The sequence below is a fragment of the Tamandua tetradactyla genome, chromosome 21 (genome assembly GCF_023851605.1).
Source record: "Tamandua tetradactyla isolate mTamTet1 chromosome 21, mTamTet1.pri, whole genome shotgun sequence".
NCBI lineage: Eukaryota > Metazoa > Chordata > Mammalia > Pilosa > Myrmecophagidae > Tamandua > Tamandua tetradactyla.
This window is the reverse complement of record NC_135347.1, coordinates 6,051,875-6,077,248: the sequence shown is the minus strand read 5'-3', so window position 1 is coordinate 6,077,248 and position 25,374 is coordinate 6,051,875. Positions and strand designations below refer to the sequence as shown.

Here is a 25,374-nt window from a genome sequence, read left to right as displayed (position 1 = left end):
ACTCTGCTTCTCGTGGCTATGTTGTTCAGCTCTGCTCTCTCTGAATCTCTCATCTCCAAAATGTTCCCTCTTTTATAGGACTCCGGAAACTTATCAAGACCCACTCAAATGGGTGGACACATGTTGTCATTTAATCCAGCTGAACAACCACTCTTGATTAAATCACATCTCTAGGGAGATCGTCTGATTTGTAATTTTCAAACATACAGTATTGAATAGGGATTATTCTGCCTTTATGAAATGGGATTTAGATTAAAACATGGCTTTTCTAGGGGACATACATCCTTTAAAACCAGCACACAATCCCAACACACTTTTCATTGCTTTCTTTCACTGACCTCTCCCTGTCTGACTCCCGCAGCACCATGCAGGAAGCTTCACTTCCTTAACTTGGCTGATGTAGCTCCATTGGCATTGAAAGCCCTTCCTCTAGCACTGTCAAATGCTTCCCCAGCTGCTGACACACAGCCAGCTTCTAATGACAAGAAAATGGAATCTGGAGGCACGATCAAGGTAGGGGGCACACAGAAAAGGTGCCAACCTTTGACCACCTTCTCCGGGTCTGACCACACATGTTTCAGTCCTATTTTGAGCAGGCTGGTCTTCACTTTCTTACATCCTGTAATCAGTTTTCTCGTGATCAGCTCTAACGCTTTCATGCTAACAGACTGTAGCACTATTAAATAATCACTGAAAAGGGCATGCCGTTTAGCAGCTGAGGGAGTTTACCTCCTCTTATCAGTACAGTTCTTTCTACCCACTCAGCAATCCAACTTCAAATATCACCCACTTCATTGGCTTCTGATCCAAATTATTCCCTCCCCATTTCAGGCTCCTGTGATTCTATGTCTCCCTATCGTAGCACTTACACATTCAGTCAGTAGTTTATACGCTTGTTTCCATCAGTAAGGAGAACTAAGGGTTGGGATCCCCCACTGAGTACGGGGAAGGTGCTGTTGAATAAACAAGCAGTGCTTGTTGAATAGAGGACTGGAAGCAGTGAAGTTGAGAGTCATGGTCTCTAGCCTGTGGAGTGGGGTTGAGTTTGGGGTAGCTGATGGTCTGGATGCGTGGGGCTCGGTGGGCCATGACTGTCAGCATGAATTGTTTGGTTTTATTTTGTAGGCCACAGAGAACCGCAGAAAGTACTGAGATCACATCAGAAGGGTCAAGTTTGCACCAAATAGAATCAAGCCCAGTGGGGAATTGGGAGGAGGATGGACTGTGAATGAAAACTGTACAGTGATTTGTCAATGCAGCCAGCATAGGCAATACAGGACCCAAGAGATGATTTGGTCCATTCATCCCCCAAATTATTGTCCTTTTGGTGACCATTTTTCAACATTAAGATGTCTAGTGCCAGGCTGCCCCATTTAGCTATTTGTCAGTTCATGTTTGGCTGATACATCCAGGCCTGGGAAACGACCCTGAATGAAATTAATTTCTGAAAGAAATATATTTAGATTATCTTATGGCGGGAACAGACTCATGCTAAATCCTATCCTCAAATTATTTTTCCAGGCCTTTATTACTGCTCTTTCAAGTAATGGAGAGGACTGTGGGACATTAATTAAATTAGGTTGCTTCAGGCAATCTTTTAACTGCTGTGTATTCAACTATAAACAATTAGCAAAATAAAAAAAAATTTAAATAATATAATTTAAAATCCTATAAGTATGTTTCTTTTGTATTTACTTTTATTTTTGATATGCAAAGTTGTAGTCATTTCTAATACTAATTCTGATTTCAATTGCTACTTCATTATGATACTAAATTATATTATACAGGTGATCCTACAATATTGCCTTTAATGAGTTAAGGAGTTTCCGTAAGGTAATTTTGGCTTTATTTGAATTTTACCTTTTAGGATTGATATCTATTACTTAATTCCTGCCTAAGTTTTGAGACTCTGGTATTGATGCTCTTTTTCTATTACTTCATAAGTATTCTTACAATTCTTGCAAAAACTATGCAAGTTCATTATTGAAATTCAAGCCATATAGGAAAGTATAAAACTGAGAGGATAAAAAATGACCACAAGTGCCCCTTAGTTTGACTTTCATATCATTTCAGATATCTCTCTATGTACACAGAAATATATAAATAAATAGACATGCATTTTTTTCAGTAAAGAGATATCCTATATGTTATTATTAATACAGTTATTACATTTAACTTGAATTTAACAGACAAGAAACCAAGGTGAAACTGATGATATTGCTACACATCAGAAAAATAGCTTTTCACTAAAAGAATATTTGTTTTAAAAATAGCCCATTCACTAAAAAATGATACATTATTAAATAAGTTGGAAAAATATTTTTTAAATCCATGTTTTGTTTTTACACAGTTTTATTTGGTACTTTTCCATGAAAGGGGAAGAATTTAGCATTTTTAACTTCTTTGCCACTCACTGTCTCCTTCTAAATTTTGATAACTATGGTATTTTAATTTGTCAAGCTATCTTTCTTTCATATTCTCTTCTCTAATTATAATTTTTACATTTATTTTGCTCTGGGTTTCTTTCTTTCTAGCTTTTTTGTTGTTTCTTTACTTGATTGCTTTATTTCATTAATTGATGTTTTTCAAAGAGGACCAGAAATAAGATGTTTATATAATTCATTGACCAAAGCAAGACATTTTAAAGACTAACAGAAACTATTAATACTTAATGTTGGCATTACAACAGTTTATTTTTTAATTTTTTTTTTTTTTTAGTTAAGACAACAGGCATAAAAAGGACTGTTGTAAAAAAAAGAAAGGACTGTTCTAGGCAAAGCAGTAATGTTTATGGGTGTTTTAGTTTGTTAGCTGCCGGAATGCAACACACCAGAGATGAATTGGCTTTTAATAAAAGGGTTTTATTTTGTTAGTTCTTCAGAGGAAAGGCAGCTAAGTTTCACCTGAGGTTCTTTCTTATGTGGGAAGGCACAGGGCGATCTCTGCTGGCCTTCTCTCCAGGCCTCTGGGTTCCAACAACTTTCCCCAGGGTGATTCCTTTCTGGATCTCCAAAGGCCTGAGCTGAGCTGCAAGTGCTGAGATGAGGTATGCTGAGCTGCTTGGCTGTGCTACATTGAGCTCTCTCATTTAAGCACCAGTCAATTAAGTCAAACGTCATTCATTGCAGCAGGCACGCCTCCTAGCCAACTGCAGATGTAATCAGCAACAGATGAGGTTCACATACCATTGGCTCATGTTTGTAGCAACAAAACTGGGTGCCTTCACCTGGCCAAGTTGACAACTGAATCTAACTACCACAATGGGTGTAATAGATTCCTTTGAAAATCTCATGAAAGCTATGGTTATATCTCCAGAAAAGTGCACATGCATACATAACTGTGGATATGATTTTAATTGGTTGGTGGATTCCCCAAAACACATCCAGGAGCTCCAGGAAGTCAGCTACAGGATCTTGAGCAGAACCAACACTTTTCTTTAAGGAGATGTTCCTGAGCTTGGACAGCTATTTGGCTTCTGTTTCAATGCCCCGTGAAAAACTGAGCTGAAGCATGCAAGAACGTATGAAATACATTACCTCTGGCTTCAGGTTGATCTTAAGTCCTGCTTTGTCTAGAACAGAAGTAGGTAGTCCTAGTCTAGGTTTTCTGAATTGTGTCCATTACACTTGTATCAATACCTCTCTTAAGATCTTCCCAAACATCCTTCTTTTCTTGGTCCTTATTCTTTCCCCTTGCTTCCATGATGGCATTACAGCAGTTTATTTTCTTTTCTATTTTTTTTAACTTTTTTATTGTATAGTATAATATATATACAAAGCAGAGAAAGAAGAAAACAATAGTTTTCATGGCATTCTTCAAAAACTGGTTACAGGACAGAGCCCAGAGTTTGTCATGGGCTACCATACGATCCTCTCAGATTTTTTCTTCTAGCTGTTCCAGAATATAGGAAGCTAGAAGGCTTAAATCTTTTGTTTATTGCCAGAATTGAATTCTTTTCTTTTTTTGTGAAAAAAAAAACATATACACAAAAAAGTAATAAATTTCAAAGCACAGCACTACAGTTAGCTGTAGAACATATTTCCAGTTTAACATGGGTTACAACTCCACAATTTTAGGTTTTTACTTCTAGCTACTCTAAGATACTGAGACTAAAAGAGATATCAATTTAATGATTCAGCAATTGTATTCATTTCTTAAATCCTATCTTCTCTGTATAACTCTACCATCACCTTTGATCTTTCTATCCCTCCCTTTAGGGGTGCTTGGGTTATGGCCATTCTACCTTTTTCACATTGGATGGTTTGTCACTAATATGGCGTAGGAAGATGGAACTATCTGATGTTCTGGAGAGGCTGGACCCTCTAGGTTTCAGGTCTTATCTGGTCCGGGGACCCATATGGAGGTTGTAGGTTTCTGGAAAGTTACTCTAGTGCATGGAACTCTTGTGGAATCTTATATATTGCTCTAGGTGTTCTTCAGGACTGGCTGGAATCATCCTGGTTGAGGGTTGGCAGGTTATGATAGGTAGCAAGGTCTAACTGAAGCTTGTGTAAGAGCAACCTCCAGAGTAACCTCTTGGCTCCCTTTGAACTCTCTGCCATTGATACTTTATTAGTTACACTTCTTTTCCCCCTTTTGGTCAGGATGGAATTGTTGATCCCACAGTGCCAGGTCCAGATTAATGCCTGGGAGTCCTCTCCCATGATGCCAGGGAGACTTTCACACCTGGATGTCATGTCCCACGTAGGAGGGGAGGGCAATGATTCCACTTGCAGAGTTGGGCTTAGAGAGACTGAGGCCACATCTGAAAATATAAGAGATCCTCCAGAAGTAACTCATAGGCATGACAGCAGTTTATTTTAACCTGTAAAAATGAATGGGTGGAAGACAGGCCATCTAGATAGTTTAGGAGATGTTGTTAATTGTCTACTTCCCTTTGTGTTGCACAGACCTGGCCTAAGAGATTGAACATGAGGTGTTCCTAACATAGAAAAGACATTAAAAAAAAATGGAAAGAAAAAAGTTGAGTGGAAAATAAAACGGTAATTGCTATAGCAGCCAGCAAAATGATTGAAAACACATGAAAAGCTAGTAAATTCAAGTTAAAAGAAATACACACATATGAAAGCTTTCCCTAGAGTGTTCAAATGCCTCTGACTATATACAGCTTAAGTAGACTTTCTCAGGAAACTGAAAGAACAAAAGCAAAAGTGTAATGTCCTTGTGTATGGGGCATTTAATTGTCCCCATGAAACGGTTCACACCTCTAATTCTGGAAATAAAGCTTATGTGGGTTCATTGATTAACTGTTTTTTATAGTCTTTTACCCCAGTGTTGGAAAAGTAATGTCACACCACCTAAATATTATCTGAAATGTTGATGGAAAAGCTGTAGATCCAACCCTTTGTTCTGCAGAAACTTTTCAGGCTTACTAACCCTCTTTTTGCCTTCCTTTGATTTCACCTTTTTGGATTCGGCTGGCCATGGTAAGGCCAACACAGGGCTCTCAGCACTCACATATCTTCCCGGTCCAGCCTTCTAATGGCTACCCCACACCCGCTCCCCCCACCTACTCCCTACCCACCCTCACCTGCCTCTCTCTGTTCTGCTCTATCTCTGTTCTGCATGTCCTGGAAACCTAACAAATCTTTGAAAACCACGGGACAGCGCAGTAGCCAAGGAGAAGCCTTTGCTGTTGCAGTCAGGGCTCTGCTTCCTTTTCCCCCACTCCCATCTGCAAACACTGGAGAGAGATGCCGCAAGGTAAAACCTTGGCAATTTGGGGTAGTAACAATAGCACGTGTTGGAGATGGTCGCATGTTTCCCGGAAGTTTCAGACTGATAATCATGATATTAATGAGAAATAAAATGGGTTCTCTTATCTCGGTCCACTGCCTCAGGATGCATTTTTCTCTTTGACTGTGGCTGGGGTGCTTGCACTGCCCTAGCGCATGGCTCGGGAGGAAGATGTTCAAAACCTAAGGGTAAAGAATATGTTGCAGGTTCAACTGCAGTTCAACTGCAAATAGAGAGCATACGACAAGCTTTGGAAAATACAATATAGTATAGCTTATTCTTTTTACGGTCTTAATTTTCTCCCACCTCCGTTTTAGCGGTTTCGGTGTTTGTCTCCTGGCCTCTGGGTCTGCCTGCTTTCTTCTCATTTTTCCTATCAAAGGAAACCTTCTGATAATGTGACATGAATGTCTTCATTATGACCCATGTCATTTATTTTGCTTATATGCTGTGTGAAATACTGGATTTGATTCATATTAGCATATTGAATTTTAATGGATTCATTATCCTCAAAGTAAAAAGAATTATTTCTCATTTTCTAACTAAAAATCTGTATTCAATTAACCTTTCACATAAATAAACATGTAACAATACTACGGAACTTGTGGATGTCTTGTAAATTATTATGAGCGGAAAAAAAAAATCCTGTGTTGCCTCATAGGGCTTGGATATTTTCAAGTCACTTTTTAAGTGTTAGACCCTTGCTTTGTAGCTAATACAAAGGACGGTTGATCAACTATTTAGTTATTTTGATCAGTATAGACAGTCTATTGGCATAATTCATTATGAAATAATTGAACAAAAATATATTCTACTTTAAATAATATGCTTTAAAAAAAACTTAGCTCATTCAGGGACTGATTTCATTCTCCAGTTCTTTGGGTCTGTATTAAATGTGGATTTCCTTATCTAGAATCTGTTCTTATTTCTGCTTAGGTAAACAGAAATTGTAAGTATGGTTCTTTCTGATTTGGGTCTTGCTGTCTGCTCCTTCTCCTGTGACCTTAATAGCCATGGTTAAAAGGAGCTGGCTTTAAACATTCACATTTTACCAGGTTTTAGCTCCTCTAGGGAGACCACACCACCCTTTTAATCTGTTTCTGCTTTCGTATCACCCAATGCTGCTCAATGCTGACAACTTTCAAGTCATTCATTTATTGTCACTTATTCCACTGAAATGTCTTACCACTCATTTGACTGAGCCTTTTCCATTATTTGGTAAGTATTTTTCCTTAATTGAGTCACTATCACATTCACCATTGTATCCAATCTCAACACTTTTTTATATTCTATTTCCCAGAATCTGAAACTCTTCATTCTCTCAGAATCTGTGTCCCATATTTAGAAAACTAAACCCATTTTCTGTAAGCACCATTAATTCCTCACTTCTCTACAACAGACTCCACTTCATCTGTTCCATCTTTCTTCCATTTCCTCAGAGGCTTGCACTTCCAGTTATGCTCTTGATCCCATCTCCTTTTGTCTCCTCTGAGACCCTTTTCTATTGATTTTCCCTTTTTTCTTGGCCCCACGGTCTTTTGCACAAATGAATCAGTGCTCACTTTAAATGTACTCAAGACACCCCTATCCTAAAAACAGCAAAACTGACCTTCAGCTCGGCTTATGTCTGGTTTCCTTTGGCTTTTTCCCTTCTGGAAGCTTTGTGAGAGTGTATCGCTCTTCTCCATTATCTAATTTTTAATTCCTAACAGTTCAGTTGTTCCCCCTTATACTCCATTGAAATTCAACCCTCAAATATCACCAGTATATAATCTACTGGCAAATTTAATGACCTTTTCTCAGCCACTCATTACACTGATTTTTTGCATGGGCAGGCACTGGGAATTGAACCCAGGTCTCTGGCATGGCAGGTGAGAAGCTCATTATTCTTTGTAGCATTTGACAGAGTTGTTAACACGGTCTTTGCTTTCCATATCCTGTTTCTTTAACTAAAACCTTGAACTTTATCTTTTCTGGCTACCATTTCCCTTGTTCAGTCTACTTATTATAGATATTCCTCCAGGATTTTCTCTCCATATGCTTCTCTCTATACTCCCTTTTCTGAAATTTTCTTGTTTTTAAGTACTTTTCTGTGCCATTAGCCCCCAAATCCATTAATTTTCCTGCATTCCAGGTCTATATTTCCTCTTCTAACTGAACTTATCCACATTTAAATTTAACTGATATGTCAAACTCAACAGGTTCAAAACAGAATCCATCTTTTTCTCCTTCCCTAGCCAGATTTTCCTGACTTCCACCTTTCTGTATGATATTAACATCTTCCTGGACACTCAGAATAAAACACTGAGATTCTCTTGAACTCTTGATTTCCTTTAAATACATGGCTGCCAGGATAATCTTCTTGAAGCATAGTTACACATTATTCCCCTACTTTACAGCTCCCCATCATTTACAGAATGAGATGCAGATGTTAGCATGGTACTTATAATTCTTCACAGCACATCCACAGGTCACCTGTCTGATTTTAGTTTTCACTCTTACATTGAACATCAAACAAGCTTAATTATTTACTATTTCCAATACCTTATGATTTCTGCCCCTGAGGTCTTTCTCCAATGTCTTTCTCTGCCCCTCCCATCCTTGTGGTCTAAATCCTATATACAGTCTTCAAATCCTGTCTCCTTAATAAAGCTTCCCCTGGACTTAACAACTGGAAGAAATGTTTCCAACATTTGAACTCCAATTACTTTTTACTAATGGAGCCATACTTCTTTCTTATGCTTAGTGTTTATAAAATATATTTCTTATAAATGACATATAGTTGCACCTTGCTTTTTAGCTTACTGTAATAATCTTTGCCTTTTACTTGTATTGCTTAGTCCATTTATATTTGTTGCAATATTTGGTATATTTGGGTTTCAATCTAGCATCTTGTTGTTTAATTCTGTTGGTCTCTCTCCCATATATTTATTTATTTGGTTGGTTGGTTCTGGTCTTCTGGTCCTTTGGGGGCTGGTTAACTCCCCAACTATTTTTAGTATTCTGTCTCCATAATTGATCTTTTAATGGGCCTTTTTGTATGCCTTTGTGTTTTAGTATTTACTACAGAGATTATACAATATATGTCTTCAGCTCATCACTATCTATATTTTAAAATTACCTTAAGAAAAATCTAAGAGTGATATGGTAGTCTATGTCCAGTTTTACCCTCCCACCCTTTGTGCTCTTATTGATAACATGCTACAACATATATATATATATATCTATAAACCCACATTCGGTTGTCCTTAAAGAGACATATTCTAAAGAGGCTTGATACATATGTTTAAACATTTGAGGTTTTTTAAAAGATTGTTTTTATTTATTGACCTATTTGCATTTTATAGTATTTCCTTTTCTCTCGTAGAACAAGATTTCTAGTGGATATCATTTTACTTCAGCATATAACACATCTTTTAGCCTTTCTTATAGAGCAAGTCTGCCAGAGGTGGATTATTTCACCTTTTGCTTGGTCAAAAATGTCTTTATTTCATTTTCATTTTTGAAATACATTTTCATTGATACAGAATTCTGATTTGAGATTGCATCTTATTTTTTTTCAAGTTTTAAAAATGTCAGTCCATCGTTTCCTAGTCTTTCCCCCCTCCTAACCTTTTAATGAGCAATCAGCTAAAAGTCTTGTCATTGTTTCATTGTTCGCTTGTCTGCACCATTTCTGTTTTCTCTGGCTACTTTCAAGCTTATCTTTGGTTTTCAGAAGTTTTGCCGTGATGTGTCTACTTATATTTTTCTTTTTTATTTATCCAACTTGGATTTCTCTGAGTTTCTCGGTGTTTTGTTTGCTGTTTCGTTGATTTTAGAAAAATTTCAGCTGTCATCTCTTCATCTACTTTTTCTACTCCATTCTTTACCTTCTCATTTCCTATTACATACATGTTATACCATTTGTTTTGTCCCGTTTCATTTTCACTCTTTTAGCTCTCTTGTTAACGTTTGGATCTTCTCTCTCATTATCTTTGGTTGTATTGATTTTGTTTTCTTCTGCTATGTGGGCTTCAGCTAAAAACCCCATCAAGCGAATTTTTCTTCTCATCTCTGATTATCATTTTCCATTGATTCTCTTTTTATTGCTCTGCCAGAATTTCCCGTATATTCACACATGGTATCCACCTCTTCTTCTAGATCCTTTAACATACATTTCACAATTATTTAAAAGTCATTACTTCAAAATATTTATTAAAATAATTTTAAATGATTATTTTAAAACCCTGATAATAGGCCGTCTTTTGGCCTGGTGATATTCAGTATTGTATCTGTTAATGATAGGTCCTATTTTCATTGTGTATATGTGCTTTTCAATTTTAATTGAAAGTTGGACACTTTATGTAAGGTAACAGTAGATTCTGAGGTAAATATTTATACCTAAAAACGGCATAAAAAAATAAAAACATCATGCCTCTTCTTCTTACAGGCTGTTTGTATAAATGGTTGTGTCAATGTAGTCTATAGTAGAACAGAATTTGGACCTTGTTTTTCATTTGGTTGTGTTTAGTGCAACAGAGACTTCAAATTCCCTCAGGGATAGGTTCCCTTGACTTGTACTTAGTGCAAGTCTGAGAGAGCCAAAGGGTTCAGTTCTCTTGTCCATTCTCAGACTCCTGTAGACCCCACGTGTCTGTACACAGTCGGGGTCTCTTTTAGCACTCTTGCTCTCCTCTGGTAGATTGCTCTGATACAGTGCTCTGCACAAAGCCTCATTCTCTAACTCTGTTTTCAGACTTAGACAGACAATATCCCGAGTCAGTGGGGCTTTCTCTCAACCGTCCTGTCTTTCCCCGGTGGTACTGTCGCCCCCTGTTCTGCGTGTAAGACCTGGTGGTTGTCTTTACCCGATAGTCCCTGCCTGCCTGTACTTCAGAGAAGTTCACACTCACTTCTCCTGCCCTTTCCTCTGTGCAGACAGTGCTGCCTGATACTTGTAAGGTCTGAAATGTGAAGCATTTCCTTGATTTTCCTGATTCCATCCTGAAACTTCAGAAAGCCTTTTATTTCCGTGATTTGCCTTATGACTGAGTGCCTGATGGGCTCAAAAATATGGTTCCATAGGCTGTCCCAGTCTTTCTCATTTTTTGGGTGGAAGCAACATTTCTTATGACTTTGCATATCCTGGACAGAAGCAGAAACTCCTATGGCATTTTTATTGTTAGCTTTTTCTTTAATTGCCCCTCCACCCCCACCTTGAAACAAATGCTAAGGAAAGAATTTGAGTTCAAGTAGTTTCTTTGGGAGGTCATCCCAGGATAGCCCAGTAAGAAAGTGGGAAGAGAGACAAGGAAAAGAAGGAAGCCTATATTATGTGATAGCAAGCAGCCATGGCACCATCCCACTGGGGACTTCTGGAAGAGTGTATGGATCAGTCTTTGTGAGGGATCCAGGTATTTATCCATCCACTCCCACCCATAATGGCTCAGGCCTGCTTCCCACTACTCCGCCTGCCCTGCCTGCGGGTGGAATCTTCTCCTGATCAAAAAAGGCAGAGAATCTCAGCTCACAGCACAAAGTTGTTGGCATGAAGGAGGTACCACAATGTTGTAGACTCTCCACTGACATATTACCAGCCCATCTGAGACGTAGTCTGCCCTACAGTCTGATGTTATTGAGAGGAGTCATGCGTGATTTACCTTTGTATTCTTACCAACACTAACTTGGATTCCCTAGTCAGAAGGCAACCCATTAAAATTTATTAAATGAGAAAATACATTTTGTGCAGCACCAGTATTCGGAATTCTAGTTGGCTTTGCTTTATTGCATATCTTCATCCCAAACCCACATCCCTACTCCCACCCAAGTACTTGGATAACATAGTGTGGCCTCTTAATTGCCATAAAAGGTTAATTTCACCAGTCATGGGTTCAAATTTTGCTGTTTTAGACACAATAATCTCTGAGATCCATAGCTGTCTTTATCCTCAATTTAAGATTGCTGGTAGCACTTCTACAAAGGAATTTAACTTTACTTCTTACATTTTTTTAAAAAATCAACTCTAATTCTATTGTTTAGGTTTACAAATGTTCATATTTAAAATTTTTATATAGCAATTTGTTTGAAAGACCCTTTCCTTCCTATGTTTCTGCCTTGCAACTTCATATCTTATTCAAGAAATAGATCTTTAGTCATTCTTTTCTTTTTTTTTTCTTTTTTGTGTTAAAAATAAAGTCTCACAGGTGTTAAATTGTGATTCCAGGTGCAATATAACTTTTTCAAGTGAGTAGGTTTTGAAAGGCCAAATGGCTATATGTAATCAGGGGAATTAACTTGGGCCCATACACTTCAACAACACTGGTTGATATTTAGACTGGTTGATATTTTTTAAATAGCCATATTGATTTCCCATCTAATTTGGATGTAGAGGAGTGTTAAAATGATTTTCACACCTGGGCTTTATCTAATAGATATTTTGTATTACTTGCAGCCAACAATAGTGAGACGTCCACCAACAATTGTTTGCTACATTTGTGGTCGTGAATATGGAACAAAATCTATTGGCATCCATGAGCCACAGTGTCTGAAAAAATGGCATAATGAGAATAATTTGTTGCCTAAAGAATTAAGGAGACCAGAACCTAAAAAACCAGTAGTCAGGACCATTGCAGGTAAGTTCCTGGAGAAAAGAAGGCTTGAGTGCATTTTATAAGGGGAGACTTCTCTCTCTAAACTTAGAAAAATAAAGAAACTCTTTCCTTACTTATTCATACAACTAAAATCAGCAGCATTTACTGGCTAAAGCCAAATGGGATAAACAGTTATGGAATACCTGTCCAGTGTTGTCTCCAGCCACTGAGACTTACACATTGTCTGGGCAAAGTGTACAAGGAAAGTGACCACTGGAATATACTGTATTTCCCAAAGTCATTTTCATATATTATCAATCATAATACATAAAAACCATGATGCTTAAAAAAAAAAACCTTTAGGGATATTCAGTCGTGTTTACAGATATGAATGGGTCTCAGTGTTTATAGAACTAGGGTACTAAACTCAAATGCTCATGGGGTTCAATAGCCAGGCTATAAAAATGAGTAAACTGGTTCATGTGAGAAGATAGGAACAATGACAGGCTGAAGAGCATGGGCTTGCTGGAAAGGAGACAGCTGATGCCCTGCTCCAGCTTGTGCTATCATTAAAAACTTTAGTCCAATGGAGTCAGGTCTTTCAATAACAAAATAGAAGCTGGAAATCTAGGCATTTATATGAAATGCACTATTTTTTATCCTTGTAAGGAGCAATTCATAAAGTGTGCGAATAAAATGAAGCTGGAAATCCATAGGTTGTCATGTACGCTCTCATCGAGAGCTTTATGATTGCTCATTTAGGGTGTAAGAATAAAATAAAGAGAATATATTTGCAGTGCAGGCTGAGACTTATCCTACTTCTACTAATATCACGTCCTCAGATGATCCCCTGATTCCCCTCAAAGGAAAATCATCCTTAGTTTCAAGAGGAGCATTATTTAATCCATCCATTCTTCTTATGACATCCTAGTGTGGCAGTGCTGGAAGGTAATTTGGAGGGCGTTTAGTGCCGGAAGTCTCCAGGAGACTTTTCTAGCAGGCCACAGAAGGAGACTCTAGACTGTTCATAAAGTTCTAGATGCTGCTAGAATTCAGCTATTCACAGTCCTTGCCAAGAGGGGAACTTTGCACGCAGGTAGGAAATGAGCACAAGATGAACATATTTACCTGTTGAAATAGGAGCATTTGCCCACAATATTCACTGGGTGCCAAAGCTATGTTTCTCCCTTCTGGGTCTGGGTCACAGTCTTTGCTTGAGCACAGCAATCACAAGTCTAGGAGAGGTGAAAGAAACGACTGAGTTGAGAGTCCTGGTGGAGTCACTGCTGTGTTATTGCTTACACATGGGGTAGGTTTTCCTACCCCTGCTGTTCATCCCAGGCTATTTTTCTCCCTGAAGGGACCCTTCCTCTCTAGACAAAGAGAATTCACGTTACCATTTCCCTCACTTGGACTCATTAGAGACAAAGCATTCAAATTTCCCTTCCCCCAAATCCAAAGTCAAACCCCTATGGAAAAACCATTTAGTAATGTCATGAATCAGTTTCAATGGAGAATTAATGAAAACCCTGGAACTTCTGAGTCGGTATTAAAACTCATATGAGTATGGAGAAAGTCAGTGCCATTTTCTGTTCAAATAGTCTTTTCAAAGCCCTCAAAATGTACCTTCATATCCTTCATAGAGAGTGATACTTGCTCAATCCAAAGGAGAAACATTAGATTGCACTGGTTTAGTTTCCTATGGAATGAAAAAGAACATTCATAGCAGGCATGTTAAGAAATCTAAGGTTTACTATGGTCCTATAACCATAACATAGAAATCAGATGAGAAATAAATGGTTTGCCAAGGATAAACGATGCAATATATTTTTGAGTGCCTGGTTACATTTTGGGGGGCCTATTTTGGGTGACTCAAAGCCAGAGTCAATTTAATGTACAAAAGTCATTCTATTTGAATAGGGTTTATTAAAGCTAAATCCCAAACTGTTTCTCTAAAATAGAGCCATATGCATTTGTTCCTACACTTTGCCAATGAACAGTATAGATCTCTCAGCTGTCTTTGTTGTTTTCTTAAGGATAGTTCTTTTTACTAAATTAACTATTCTGTTTGCATTCTTCAACATAATAACTTGAAGAATCTCTGAGTTTGTGGCTATAAAGAGATGATAAACTTTTAGAATACTATTCATCTTAAATTCACTCTTAACTGTCAGTTTTCGCTTCCAAAAACATTCCACTGAAGGATTACAGAAGATAAAAATACAGATACATATTCTTTTCCCTTATAAGCTTATATTCAGAGTCAACTGAGAGAAGGCCAAAAGTTATATTTGCAAAATAATAATGTCTAAGCAAAGATGTTAGTAATTACTGAAGAATGCATATCATAACACAAAAAACAATGTTTCCCCCCTTTTTAAAATCCAGGGAGTAGAAAGCCTCTGGTTCACAGCTAACTTTACTCAACCCTTGAAAGAGTGAGCAGTGCTTATTTTTTTTTGGCAAACATATTATGATTTGTATAAAAGGCTCAGTCAACAGGTATTTCCTGAAAATATTTTCCATAAAAAGGAGAACATGGCTCTCCCAAAAGAAAATGTACCCATTTTAACTTTTTCTTTTTCCTGCTTTTATTTATTTATTTATTTATTTATTTTCTTCTTTTCACTTTCCAGCCAAAGGTTTCTATGATCTCGACGCTTTAAACGAAGCCTCCTGGACAAGTGCCCAGAGCCAGTTGGTTCCCTGTAATGTGTGTGGGCGCACTTTCCTGCCAGGCAGTCTGATTGTTCACCAACGGTCTTGTGGCCCCAAATCCGCCAAGTGAAGTTCTCCATCCTGAAGTGTTCCAGGAAGTCAATTCCCTTTGAAAGACACTGGGATGTTGCAGGAAACGGGGAAAGGAGATGAGGAGAGGAGACAAGAAAACTTGGAATGGAGAAAGGGGCAGTCTAGTGTCCGGCGGTCAGCGGCAAGCCCGCACAGTGCTTTGGAGGCTTAAGTGCACGCCTGCCATTGTAGGGAGGGTCAGATGCTCTGGTTTTAATAAGCAGTGGCATCCATGTAATAGACACACTGGGAATCATTTCACACTTTTGCCAGAAAGAATTACAAGTGAGCTGCTCCTCATCCAAGCTGGCACTTTTGACGAAAGGAAAATTCAGTGCCAATTTGGTGCCCTTTTTTCCTGCATTCTATTTTCCTGAACAAGATTTTGAGTCTCACTATCAGGTCTATTGTTCAGTGAAAAGAGTAACTTGAGGCAACAACTCAGTTCAAGGAAGAATTGGATTCCTTCCTATCCACACGTTTGCGTAAAATAATATGCCACACCCTGCTTTTATTGATCCAGGGAAATTTTTCAAATTGAGCTATTGATTGGGTTGATTCTTTTCTCTGCAAGATCATTCAACAGTGGAAGCATTCATAAAAGGCCTGGAAATGTAAAATACTGAAACTGTATCTAATTCACACTTCCTTTCTAATAGTGAGAAGTGCCATGGAGAAATTTCAGAACCAGTGCAGGCCTCATATGTCAGGAGATTGCTGCAATACAATTCATCAAAACGGGTGGAGGCCAGCTCCTTCTGAAGTCCAGGGAGAGTTCTCTGTCCCCTCGTAACAGTTTATAGGTGTTTGATTGTTGAGATCTAAAAGTCTGCCAGGAAGTTCTATGTCTCCCCGCCCAAGGCCCATGCACAGTAAGTGGGTTGTGAAACGGCCTGAGTACTTGAATGTGTATTCATGAAGGTGGGGCTCTCCTGGGAGGAGGCCAGGGCCAGGGAGGTGCCCTGCCCAGGAAATTCTGCTCCCCTGGGCTGGGCCGCTTCGCCTGGACTCCCAGCAGCTTTGCTTGAGATCTTTGTTCATTTGCTGGCTGGCTTCCAGGGCCCTGCTGGATCCACTGGGTCCCTGCAAGCCTCGTATTCATGACCTTGTCCAGCACAGTTAACTCCAAGTTATACAAGCAAATTGATTTGACCTAATATTTTGGTCCTACATCTCCCTATTACATGAGGTTAGGTTAGGATAAATGTGTTAATAATTCTGGCTCTCTCATCTATTCCAAAGGCAGCAAGAGGTGAACTTTTAAAAAGTCTTAGATACCCTCAAGTAAGATTATCATTTTGTGAAAGACATGGCATTTAATGACTTACAGTTGACCATTTAGTTCTTTTATCTTGCTAATAAAAATGACCAAAAAAAATCTAACCCCGTTGACTTGAGGTCAGGCATTCTGCTAAGTGCTTCATATATATAATTTTATAAAACCTTCACATCAACCCTACAAGTATATTTCATTATCCTTATTTTACAGATGAAGGAACTGATGCTTAAAGAGATTAAATAGCTAACTGAAGGGTTTGAGTTCAGGGATGGAGTTGGGAAGCAAACTACTGGACTTCCAAATCCATAATTCATTGCAGTTTGTATGCCTGCCACATCACTAATAAGATTAACCATACTAATAACACAAATGATATGACAAATATGAACATTGGAATATGTATGAACAATATTGAGTAACTAAACCACATGGTAGTCTTAGCATGCTTGCAGTTTTGCTGCAATTCTAGGTTTATCTTAGACTGAGGTGAAAGCAAATCTGAACTTCATTGTGCTAGGGATATCAAAAGATATTTCTGCACTCTGCTGATCCTCAGAATTCAAACAGCTGGACAATAGCACAAAAGTTCCTGTCTTAACTGTGCAATGAGTTTCTAATTGGAATCGTTAATAGAGATTCTCAGGCAGTTTGATTTCAAAGCATGACACATGAAAATTATTTTTCTGTATGCATCATTAAGTCTGTGAGTTCTTAAAGTGGTTGAAAAGAACAAGTTTTTGTAGGAATCGTCACATCAAGAGAAAAGCAGGAACCACCTTAAGATACATCAAAGTGCTGATGGTGAGAATTCTTAGGGCTCCATGTTAGGCAGCCTGCAAATGTTCCATGGAATTAAGTGTAGAGCAAGCTCAGTTGTAATGACATCAACCCAAGAATTCTGGACAATTATCAAGGGAAATGAATAGGGAATAGCTTACCTGCTTCTCACCAACTACCCTCCCCCAAATTAGTTCACATCTGTGCAGATAGCTGCACTCTGAAAAGAAAATAATTTAACAATGGTTGGCACTTCCACGAGCTAAGAATTTCCTTGAAATCCCTCCAATTGATAATTTAGTTGATGAAAAGCAGACATTAGATGAAGGTACTTGGAACTCTTACACTCATCCAGATAGTTATTTGTCTGGGATGTACCGTTATCACAGGCATCAAAAACAATGCAATTTCCTCACTACTCTATTAATTGGTGCTGTACAAACTTTAATTGAATTCCCCTCCAGTGGAGGTTATGGGAAGAACTCCAGGATTTCTTGGTGATCATTTGCACATTGAATTCACATCAAAGTTGGAGGGTGTGTCCCACCAGAAGGGAACATTGGGTACTGAAAAGGCATGCTCTAGTAATGGGTGTGGGGAGGAGGTGTCTCCTACAGTGAATAAGCACATAACTGCGTTTGAGCTTCAGCATGAGGACTCTTCTCATATTCATAGTATTTTCTGATAGACAAGTGTTTCCAGGGATCCTGAAGGATGGTTCCCTGACAGCACAGCTTCAGTCTTCAGAACACTGGACTGGGTCCCTTTATTGAGAAAGAAACTATTAATAAGCAGGATACTTTTTGGATAAGGAACAGATAGACGACAGATGTCCAAAGTTGTCTGCCCATGTTTTTTTTCTGGACTTGTCTACTTCTGACATTAGTAGCATTTCTCTTTTGCATCCCTGTCTAAAACCCCCTCATATCTTTAATTCCATATCAGGTCAGCACAGGAAGTTCAGCCCTTTCCTTCCCCAATCCCAAGGGGCAATTTCCCCACTCTGGCCAACAGTCTACCTTTCCTTATCACTTCTTAGTTTCATACTGACTCACTGCCTGGCCCACATGAACTGCTGGGCCTGTGTCTGCTGGCCCTGCCCATTCTTTGTGAGCACTCTGGTGAGAGAAGAAAAATGATTTTTTCCTATGCTTGGAAGAAACAGCACAAATGAGAGGCAGTCAAGTTGCCGGTAGGGGACAAAGTGGGTGGAGTAGAGAAAATGCATATCAGGAAAAACACTGTTAAGTTATCATGGGATGTTTTACCCTTATACTTAGTTCTTTTTAAACTTTATTATTAAACTATTCACACAGGTGTAATCATAAGGGTATAATCAAAGTTTATGTTCCATGCACCCAGCTACTCTTAGATATTAGCATACCACTGAGGTTGAATTTGAATGGTTAATATTCCAGCTAGCACTATTTTGGGCATAAGAGGAAGGCAGAGGAAGGAAAGGGTGTTGGGAGTACAAGATTCCAGGGTATCTTTGATAAGTTCTTGCAGTTCTACCTATGGAAACATGACATTTAAGCCAGCACAGCTATAAGCCAACTGCAAGTGTGATGAAAACCAGTGAGACCTGGCCTAGGCATCATGGGCCTAGGTCCTATCATTGATTCACAGTGACCACCCTGAAGGCTGAAGTTTTTCAGATGACTCTTAGTTGAGTGGTATGATAGACAGAATAATGAACCTACACATACATTGATGCTTAGTCCCAGGAGCATGTTACCTTACATGGCAAAACAGGACTTTGCAGATATGATGGACCCAGACATGGGAAGATTATTTTGGATTATCCGAGTGGGCTCTGTTGAATCATATGTCCTTAAAAGTGGAAGAAGAAGGCAGAAGGGTGACAGAGATAGTAGCATGAGGATTCAATGCCCAGTCGTTATTCCTGAGACATAAGGGACTATGTGCAAGGACAAGAAAGAGGCCTCGTGGAGATAAGGGAAGCCCCCAGTTTATAGCCAACAAGGAATTGTAGAAGCTCAGTCCTACAATCATGAGAACTCAATTCTGTCAACAGCTTGGATGAACAAAGAAATGGATTCTCCCCCAAATCTTCTAGAAAGGAATGCAGCCCTGCCAACACCTTAATTTTATCTAATGAGTCTACTGTCAAACTTCTGACCTACAGAACAGTAAAAAAATGAACATGTTGTTTAAGCCACTAAGTTTTCAGTGATTTGTAATGGCAGCAATAGAAAACTAATAGAAGATATAGTGGACTAATAACATTTCCTATCGATAAAAGAGGTAGATCTCCCAAATCCATGAGAATGATGGCCACCTCCACACTAGCTTTAGTGAGAGGGCAAATTGGACAATATTCATTAGGCACAGATATTTGAAGAAAAACTGACTCTAAGATTTGAATAGGATGTGGAACTATTAAACTTTACCAGGGAATCCCCTGGTACTGTGTCAAACTTTAGGGACACCCAAATCAATAGGCTACACCTCAATCATGAGGCTTACTCTTGTGAAGCTCATGTAAGTAGCAGAGACCTTACACTACCTATAGGCATGTCTAAGAGTTACTTCTGGAGGACCTCTTTTGTTGCTCAGATGTGGCCTCACCTTCTAAGCCCAACTCTGCAAGTGAAATCATTGCCCTCCCCACTACATGGGACATGACATCTGGGGATGAAAATATCTCTGGTGATGTGGGACATGACTCCCAGGGATGAATCTGGTCCTGGCACCATGGGATCAACAATTCCATCCTGATCAAAAGGGGGAAAAGAAGTGTAAATACTACAGTGTCAGTGGCAGAGAGAATTCAAATAGAGTAGAGAGGCTACTCTGGAGGTTGCTCTTATGTAAGCTTCAGGTAGACCTTGCTACCTATCATAACCTGCCAACCCTCAACCAGGAGCATTCCAGCCAATCCTAAAGAATACCAAGAAGAATATATAAGATTTCAGAAGGGTTCCATGCACTGTAAGTTTCCAGAAACCTACAATCTCCAAATGGGTCCCTGGACCAGATAAGTCCTGAAACCCAGAGTACCCAGCCTCTCCAGAACATCAAATAGTTCCATCTCCCTACCCCATATTGGTGACAAACCCTTCCAACATCAAAAATTTTAAATGGCCATAGTCCAAGAACCCTTAAAGAGAAGGATGGAAAGATCAAAGGTGATGGTGGAGTTAAACAGTGAAGATAGGATTTAACAAATGAATATGAATGCTGAATCATTAAATTGATATCTCTTTTAGTCTGCAGTATCTTAGTGCGACTAGAAGTAAAACCTTAAATTGTGGCATTGTAACCACGCCAGACTCTGAAATAAGTTCTACAACTAATTATGGTGCTGTGCTTTGAAATTTATTGCTTTTTTGTATATATGCTATTTTTCATTAAAAAAAAGGAAAAAAGTTCAATTGTGATGATAAAAGATATTTAGGCCTTCTAATCTCCTATATTCTGGAGGAGCTAGAAGGAAAAATCTGAGAGGATCATACAGACTCTGGGATCTGCCTTGTAACTACTTGTTGAAGAGTGCTTTGAAAACTATTCCTTTTTTATTTCTTTTCTTTGCATATGTGTTATACTCTACAATAAAAAAGTTAACGAATGAAAGATTTGAACACACAAAAATTCTACAGTACAGACAAAATCTGGATACATATTTTAAATTTTCTGTTTAGGGAAACATTGTCTTTAATGTCTCTGACTTCAAAATCGATTCTGTCATACATTACATACACATTTTAATAATAATAAACGTTCTCCCCTGATCCAGATGGTAGAGTTAGATGCTTCAGGGATCTGTCTCCCCACAGAAGCTTTGAACAACCAGCAAGAACTGGCAGAAACATCTTCCTCAAAAACCATTTAAGGGACTTCAGAAAGAAGTTGAATGGCAAATTAAGAAAAAAGCTACACAAATAAGGTATCAGTGACTGAGAGAATTCAAATAGAGTCAAAAGGCTACTCTGGAGGCCACTCTTACACAAGCTTCAGCTAGACATTGCTACGTATCATAGTTTGCCAAACCCCAACTAAAACCATTCTTGCCAAATTTAAAGAATACCTAAGGTGTTTTATGAGATTCTTCAAAGGTTCCATGCACGAGGGTTATTTTCTAGAAACTGATAACCTCTGGATGGGTCCCTGGACCAGATAAGTCCTGAAATGTAGAGGACTAACCTTTCCAGAACATCAACTAGTTCCATCCCCTTATCCCATATTATCAGCAGCCCCTTCCAACATGAAAAATTAGAATGGGCATAACCCAAATAACCATAAAGAGTGGGAGACAGATCAAAGGTGACAGTGGAGTTATACAGAAAAGGTGGTGTTTAATAAAGGGGTATGATTGCTGAGTCATTATATTGATATTTATTTTAATCTCCAGTGTTGTGAAGCAGCTTATAATAAAAACCAAAAATTGTGGAATTGCAACCCATACCACACTCTGAAATCTGTTCTACAACTAATTATTGTGGTGTGCTTTGAAATTGATTGCTTTTTTGTATATATGATATTTTTCACAAAAAGAGGGAAAAAAAGTCAATTGTAATGATGAACACAGCTTTATGATGATATTGTGAACCACTGATTATACACTTTGGATGACTGTATGATGTGTGAATATATAATATATACTAATAAAATTGCATTAAAAGTTAAAAGAAAAAGGTGATATCTATTTAATGCTTAAGAATAACCTCCAGAATAACCTCTGGAGTCTGTTTGGAATCTCTCAGCCATTGACACTTTATTTGGTCTCATTTCTCTCTTCCCCCTTTTGGTCGAGAAGGTTTTCTCGATCCCTTGATGCTGAATCTCAGTTCATTCAAGGATTTCTGTCCCATGTTGCCAGGAAGGTCCATACCCCTGGGAGTCATGTCCCACGTAGAGAGGGGGAGGGCAGTAAGTTTGCTTGTCATGTTGGCTAAGAGAGTGAGGCCACATCTAAGCAACAAAAGAGGTTCTCTTGGGGGTGACTCTTGGGCCTAATTTTAAGTAGGCTTAGCCTATCCTTTGCAGGATTAAGTTTCACATGAACAAACCCCAAGACTGGGGGCTCAGCCTATTGCTTTGGTTGTCCCCACTGCTTGTGAGAATATCAGGTATTTTCCGCTTGGGGAAGTTGAATTTTCCCCATTTCTCACCATTCCCCCATGGGGACTTTGCAAATACTTATTTATTAACTATTCAAATCCTTCTGGGATTTATCAGGACATCACTCTGGAAAAACCTACAAAATCTCATGCCCTACTCTAGTTTCCACGTGCTTATGGTGTTCAATTAAGCTGTCCACATAAGTTATATAAGGAAATGCACTAGTCAAAATATAAATTTTGTACCAAATAAATACCTTTTGTTTTAGTCTCACACATAAGTTAAAGTTTTAAGATATTAATTACCATCTATTTTCAACACCCTGTATTACTGATATTCCTTTGCTCTTCCTCATGCAAAACATTTTTAAATTTGTACATTTAGTCACTAACATTATACACTCTAGGCATTCCTAGAAAACACCATCTCAGTCTTTATTGTCTATCTTTCCTCCTGATTTCATTTGTGCCCCCAGCCCTCCTCCCTCTATCATTCTCACATTCAGCTTCAACCAGTGTTCTAACATTATTGTGCTACAATTTGGTAGTATTGTGCTATCCATTTCTGAATTTTTACAATCAGTCCTGTTGCACAATCTGTATCTCTTTAGTTCCAATTACCCAATATCTACCCTATTTCTATCTCCTGATAACCTCTGTTCTTAACTGAAATTATTCAAGTTCATTCATTTAATATTAGTTCATATTAGTGAAGCCATACAGTATTTGTCCTTTTGTTTCTGGCTAATCTCACTTGTCATAATGTCCTTAAGGTCCGTCCATGTCGTTACATTTAATGTGCTCTTTCAGGTGATACAATTATTTTTCAAAAGATTTCTAGAAGTATTATATCTTTATCCAAAGTAATGAAATCCCTGGAGAATTGGATTTTGGACTAAATGTTATAACAGAGGACATGAGGACATGGGAAGGTGTTCTTCCTTTGACATTATTGCCCCTTATCAAACATGTATATTTTTTGCTTACTTGACCTTTGAGTTAGGGGTATTTTTGATGGATAGGGTATCACTTTAAAGCTTGCATTGAGGGAAGCTAATTTCTATAAAAATAGAGCCAAAACTGTATAAGTGCTTAAATAAAAGTTACGGACGATTGAGTGCATGGGTGGTTCAGTGGGAGAATGTCTTCCCTTCCATGCGGGAGACCCGGGTTCGATCCCCAGACCACGCACTCCTCCCAAAAAGCAAAAAGTAATGGATGATTGAGCAGTTTGGTGAGGTGTCCCTCCTTCCTAAAATCATTGAGGGCCCTAAGCTAATGAAAGTTCTGCCACATCCAACCTGTGGCTCTCGAAAGGTGCTCTGAGGACTGCTGTCCTTTCAGCCCAGTCAGAAGAGAAGAGCGTGGAGGTTCCATCTGGGATGAGTGGGCCGGACCCGGAAGAACTGCATGTCATTCCACTCGCATTTCCTGGGTGACTCTCAGCTGCATCCGAGAGTGAAAGGGACCGGAGAAGGTGCCCTCACTGTGGCATCGGGAAGAAACGGTGAACGTGAATTTGGGGGAACAATTATCAATCTCTGTATGCAGCTTGAATGTAAATCTATTCCTGGCTTTAGTTAGGGGACCACTTTCCTTAACTGGTGTTATCAGCTGGCATTATATGGGCATACACTGAGGAGGATAAGACACTGCTCTTGCTAACAATACACACAAAGTAAATAAGGACCAAAGAAAGGGGAAACTATTTTTAAAAGTTGCAGCCATTTTCATGTATCAGCCATTTTCCTGAACAGCAGCATCATTCGATTTTTAGAGGAAGTATTCTCTTTTATATTTGTTTGAGGAAACACTTCAAGGGCCATTTTAATATGCAAATTTAAATCTTGTGTTCAGTCTCATAAAGGTATTTGGGGCAAGGAGGAAAGAAAATATTTTGCAAAAGAATGTGAATGGACACCTTTATGGTGGGCAGGGCTCCAAATCTGGGGGACTATCATAGGAAAAACTGGTTTTCCATCATCTAACTAGATCCCAAAAGAAGAAAAAGGAATTGCAGTTTTGTACTCAGCCCCAAGTCAGGAGGATATGCCACCTTTATGAGGAAGGTGACACCTAGCAACATGGCAGCAGGACAGCCTGCAGTAAAAGACAAGATGGTGGACTTAGGAGCAGAGATCATTGTTACCTAGTTTTAGATGTTCCTTTCCTGCCTTCTAATTCTAATTCTGCATATTATCTTTAAGCCCTCCCTAGGGTTTCATTACTCGCTGTAGTAGGGTATAGGGTGGAGTTGTGAAAGAAGAGAGGAGTCAATATCTACCTGTGGAAAAACTGACCAAGAAAGCAGTTGGATCTGTATGGAGCATGCCAAGCAGAAGCTAGAAACAACAGATTGCAAGCAACAGCCTAGGCGGGTGCACATGACCCAGTAATCCGCAGAATTCTCGGAGAGAACTGGCATTCTTGGCATCATCTAATATGATGTTCTAGTTTGCTAGTTGCTGGAATGCAATATACCAGAAACAGAATGGCTTTCAAAAAGAGGAATTCAATGACTTGCTAGTTTACAGTTCTAAGGCCAAGAAAATGAACCAATTAAAGTCTATAGAAATATCCAATCTAAGGCATCCAGGGAAAGATAACTTGGTTCAAGAAGGCCGATGAAGTTCAGGGTTTCTTTCTCAAGTGGAAGGGCACATGGCAAACACAGTCAGGGTTTCTCTCTCATCTGGAAGGGCACATGGTGAACATGGCATTGTCTGCTAGCTTCTTCTCCTGGCTTCCTGTTTCATGAAGCTCCCCTGGAGGCATTTTCTTTCTTTATCTCTAAAGGTAGACTCTGTTTCTGGTAGACTCTGTTTCTCATGGCTATGTTGTTCTGCTCTCTCTGCATCTCCATTCTCCAAAGTGTTTCCTCTTTTGTAGGACTCCAATAAACCAATTAAGACCCACCCAAATGGGTGGAGACATGTCGTCACCTAATCCAGTTTAACAGCCACTCTTGACTAAATCACATCATCCAGGGAGATGATCTGATTACAGTTTCAAACATACAGTATTGAATAGGGACTACTCCACCTTTATGAAATGGGATTTTGATCAAAGCATGCCTTTCCTAGGGGGCATACTTCTTTTCAAACCAGCACATGTG

General features: G+C 38.9%; 1 protein-coding gene across 1 annotated transcript; it reads left to right on the top strand.

Annotated features, from left to right (window-relative positions):
* Positions 1–404: 404 nt before the first annotated feature.
* Positions 405–20,650, top strand: ZNF475 (zinc finger protein 475). The gene is made up of 3 exons (XM_077138835.1): positions 405–513; positions 12,191–12,371; positions 14,966–20,650. The coding sequence occupies exons 1-3, from the start codon at positions 490–492 to the stop codon at positions 15,115–15,117; spliced, it is 357 nt and encodes a 118-aa protein (XP_076994950.1). The 5' UTR covers positions 405–489; the 3' UTR covers positions 15,118–20,650.
* Positions 20,651–25,374: the final 4,724 nt, after the last annotated feature.

Coding starts and splice junctions, on each gene's coding strand:
- ZNF475 (XM_077138835.1), top strand. CDS start 490: ATGGAATCTGGAGGCACGATCAAG. Junction 514..12,190: donor AATCTGGAGGCACGATCAAG/GTAGGGGGCACA, acceptor TATTACTTGCAG/CCAACAATAGTGAGACGTCC. Junction 12,372..14,965: donor AGTAGTCAGGACCATTGCAG/GTAAGTTCCTGG, acceptor TTCACTTTCCAG/CCAAAGGTTTCTATGATCTC.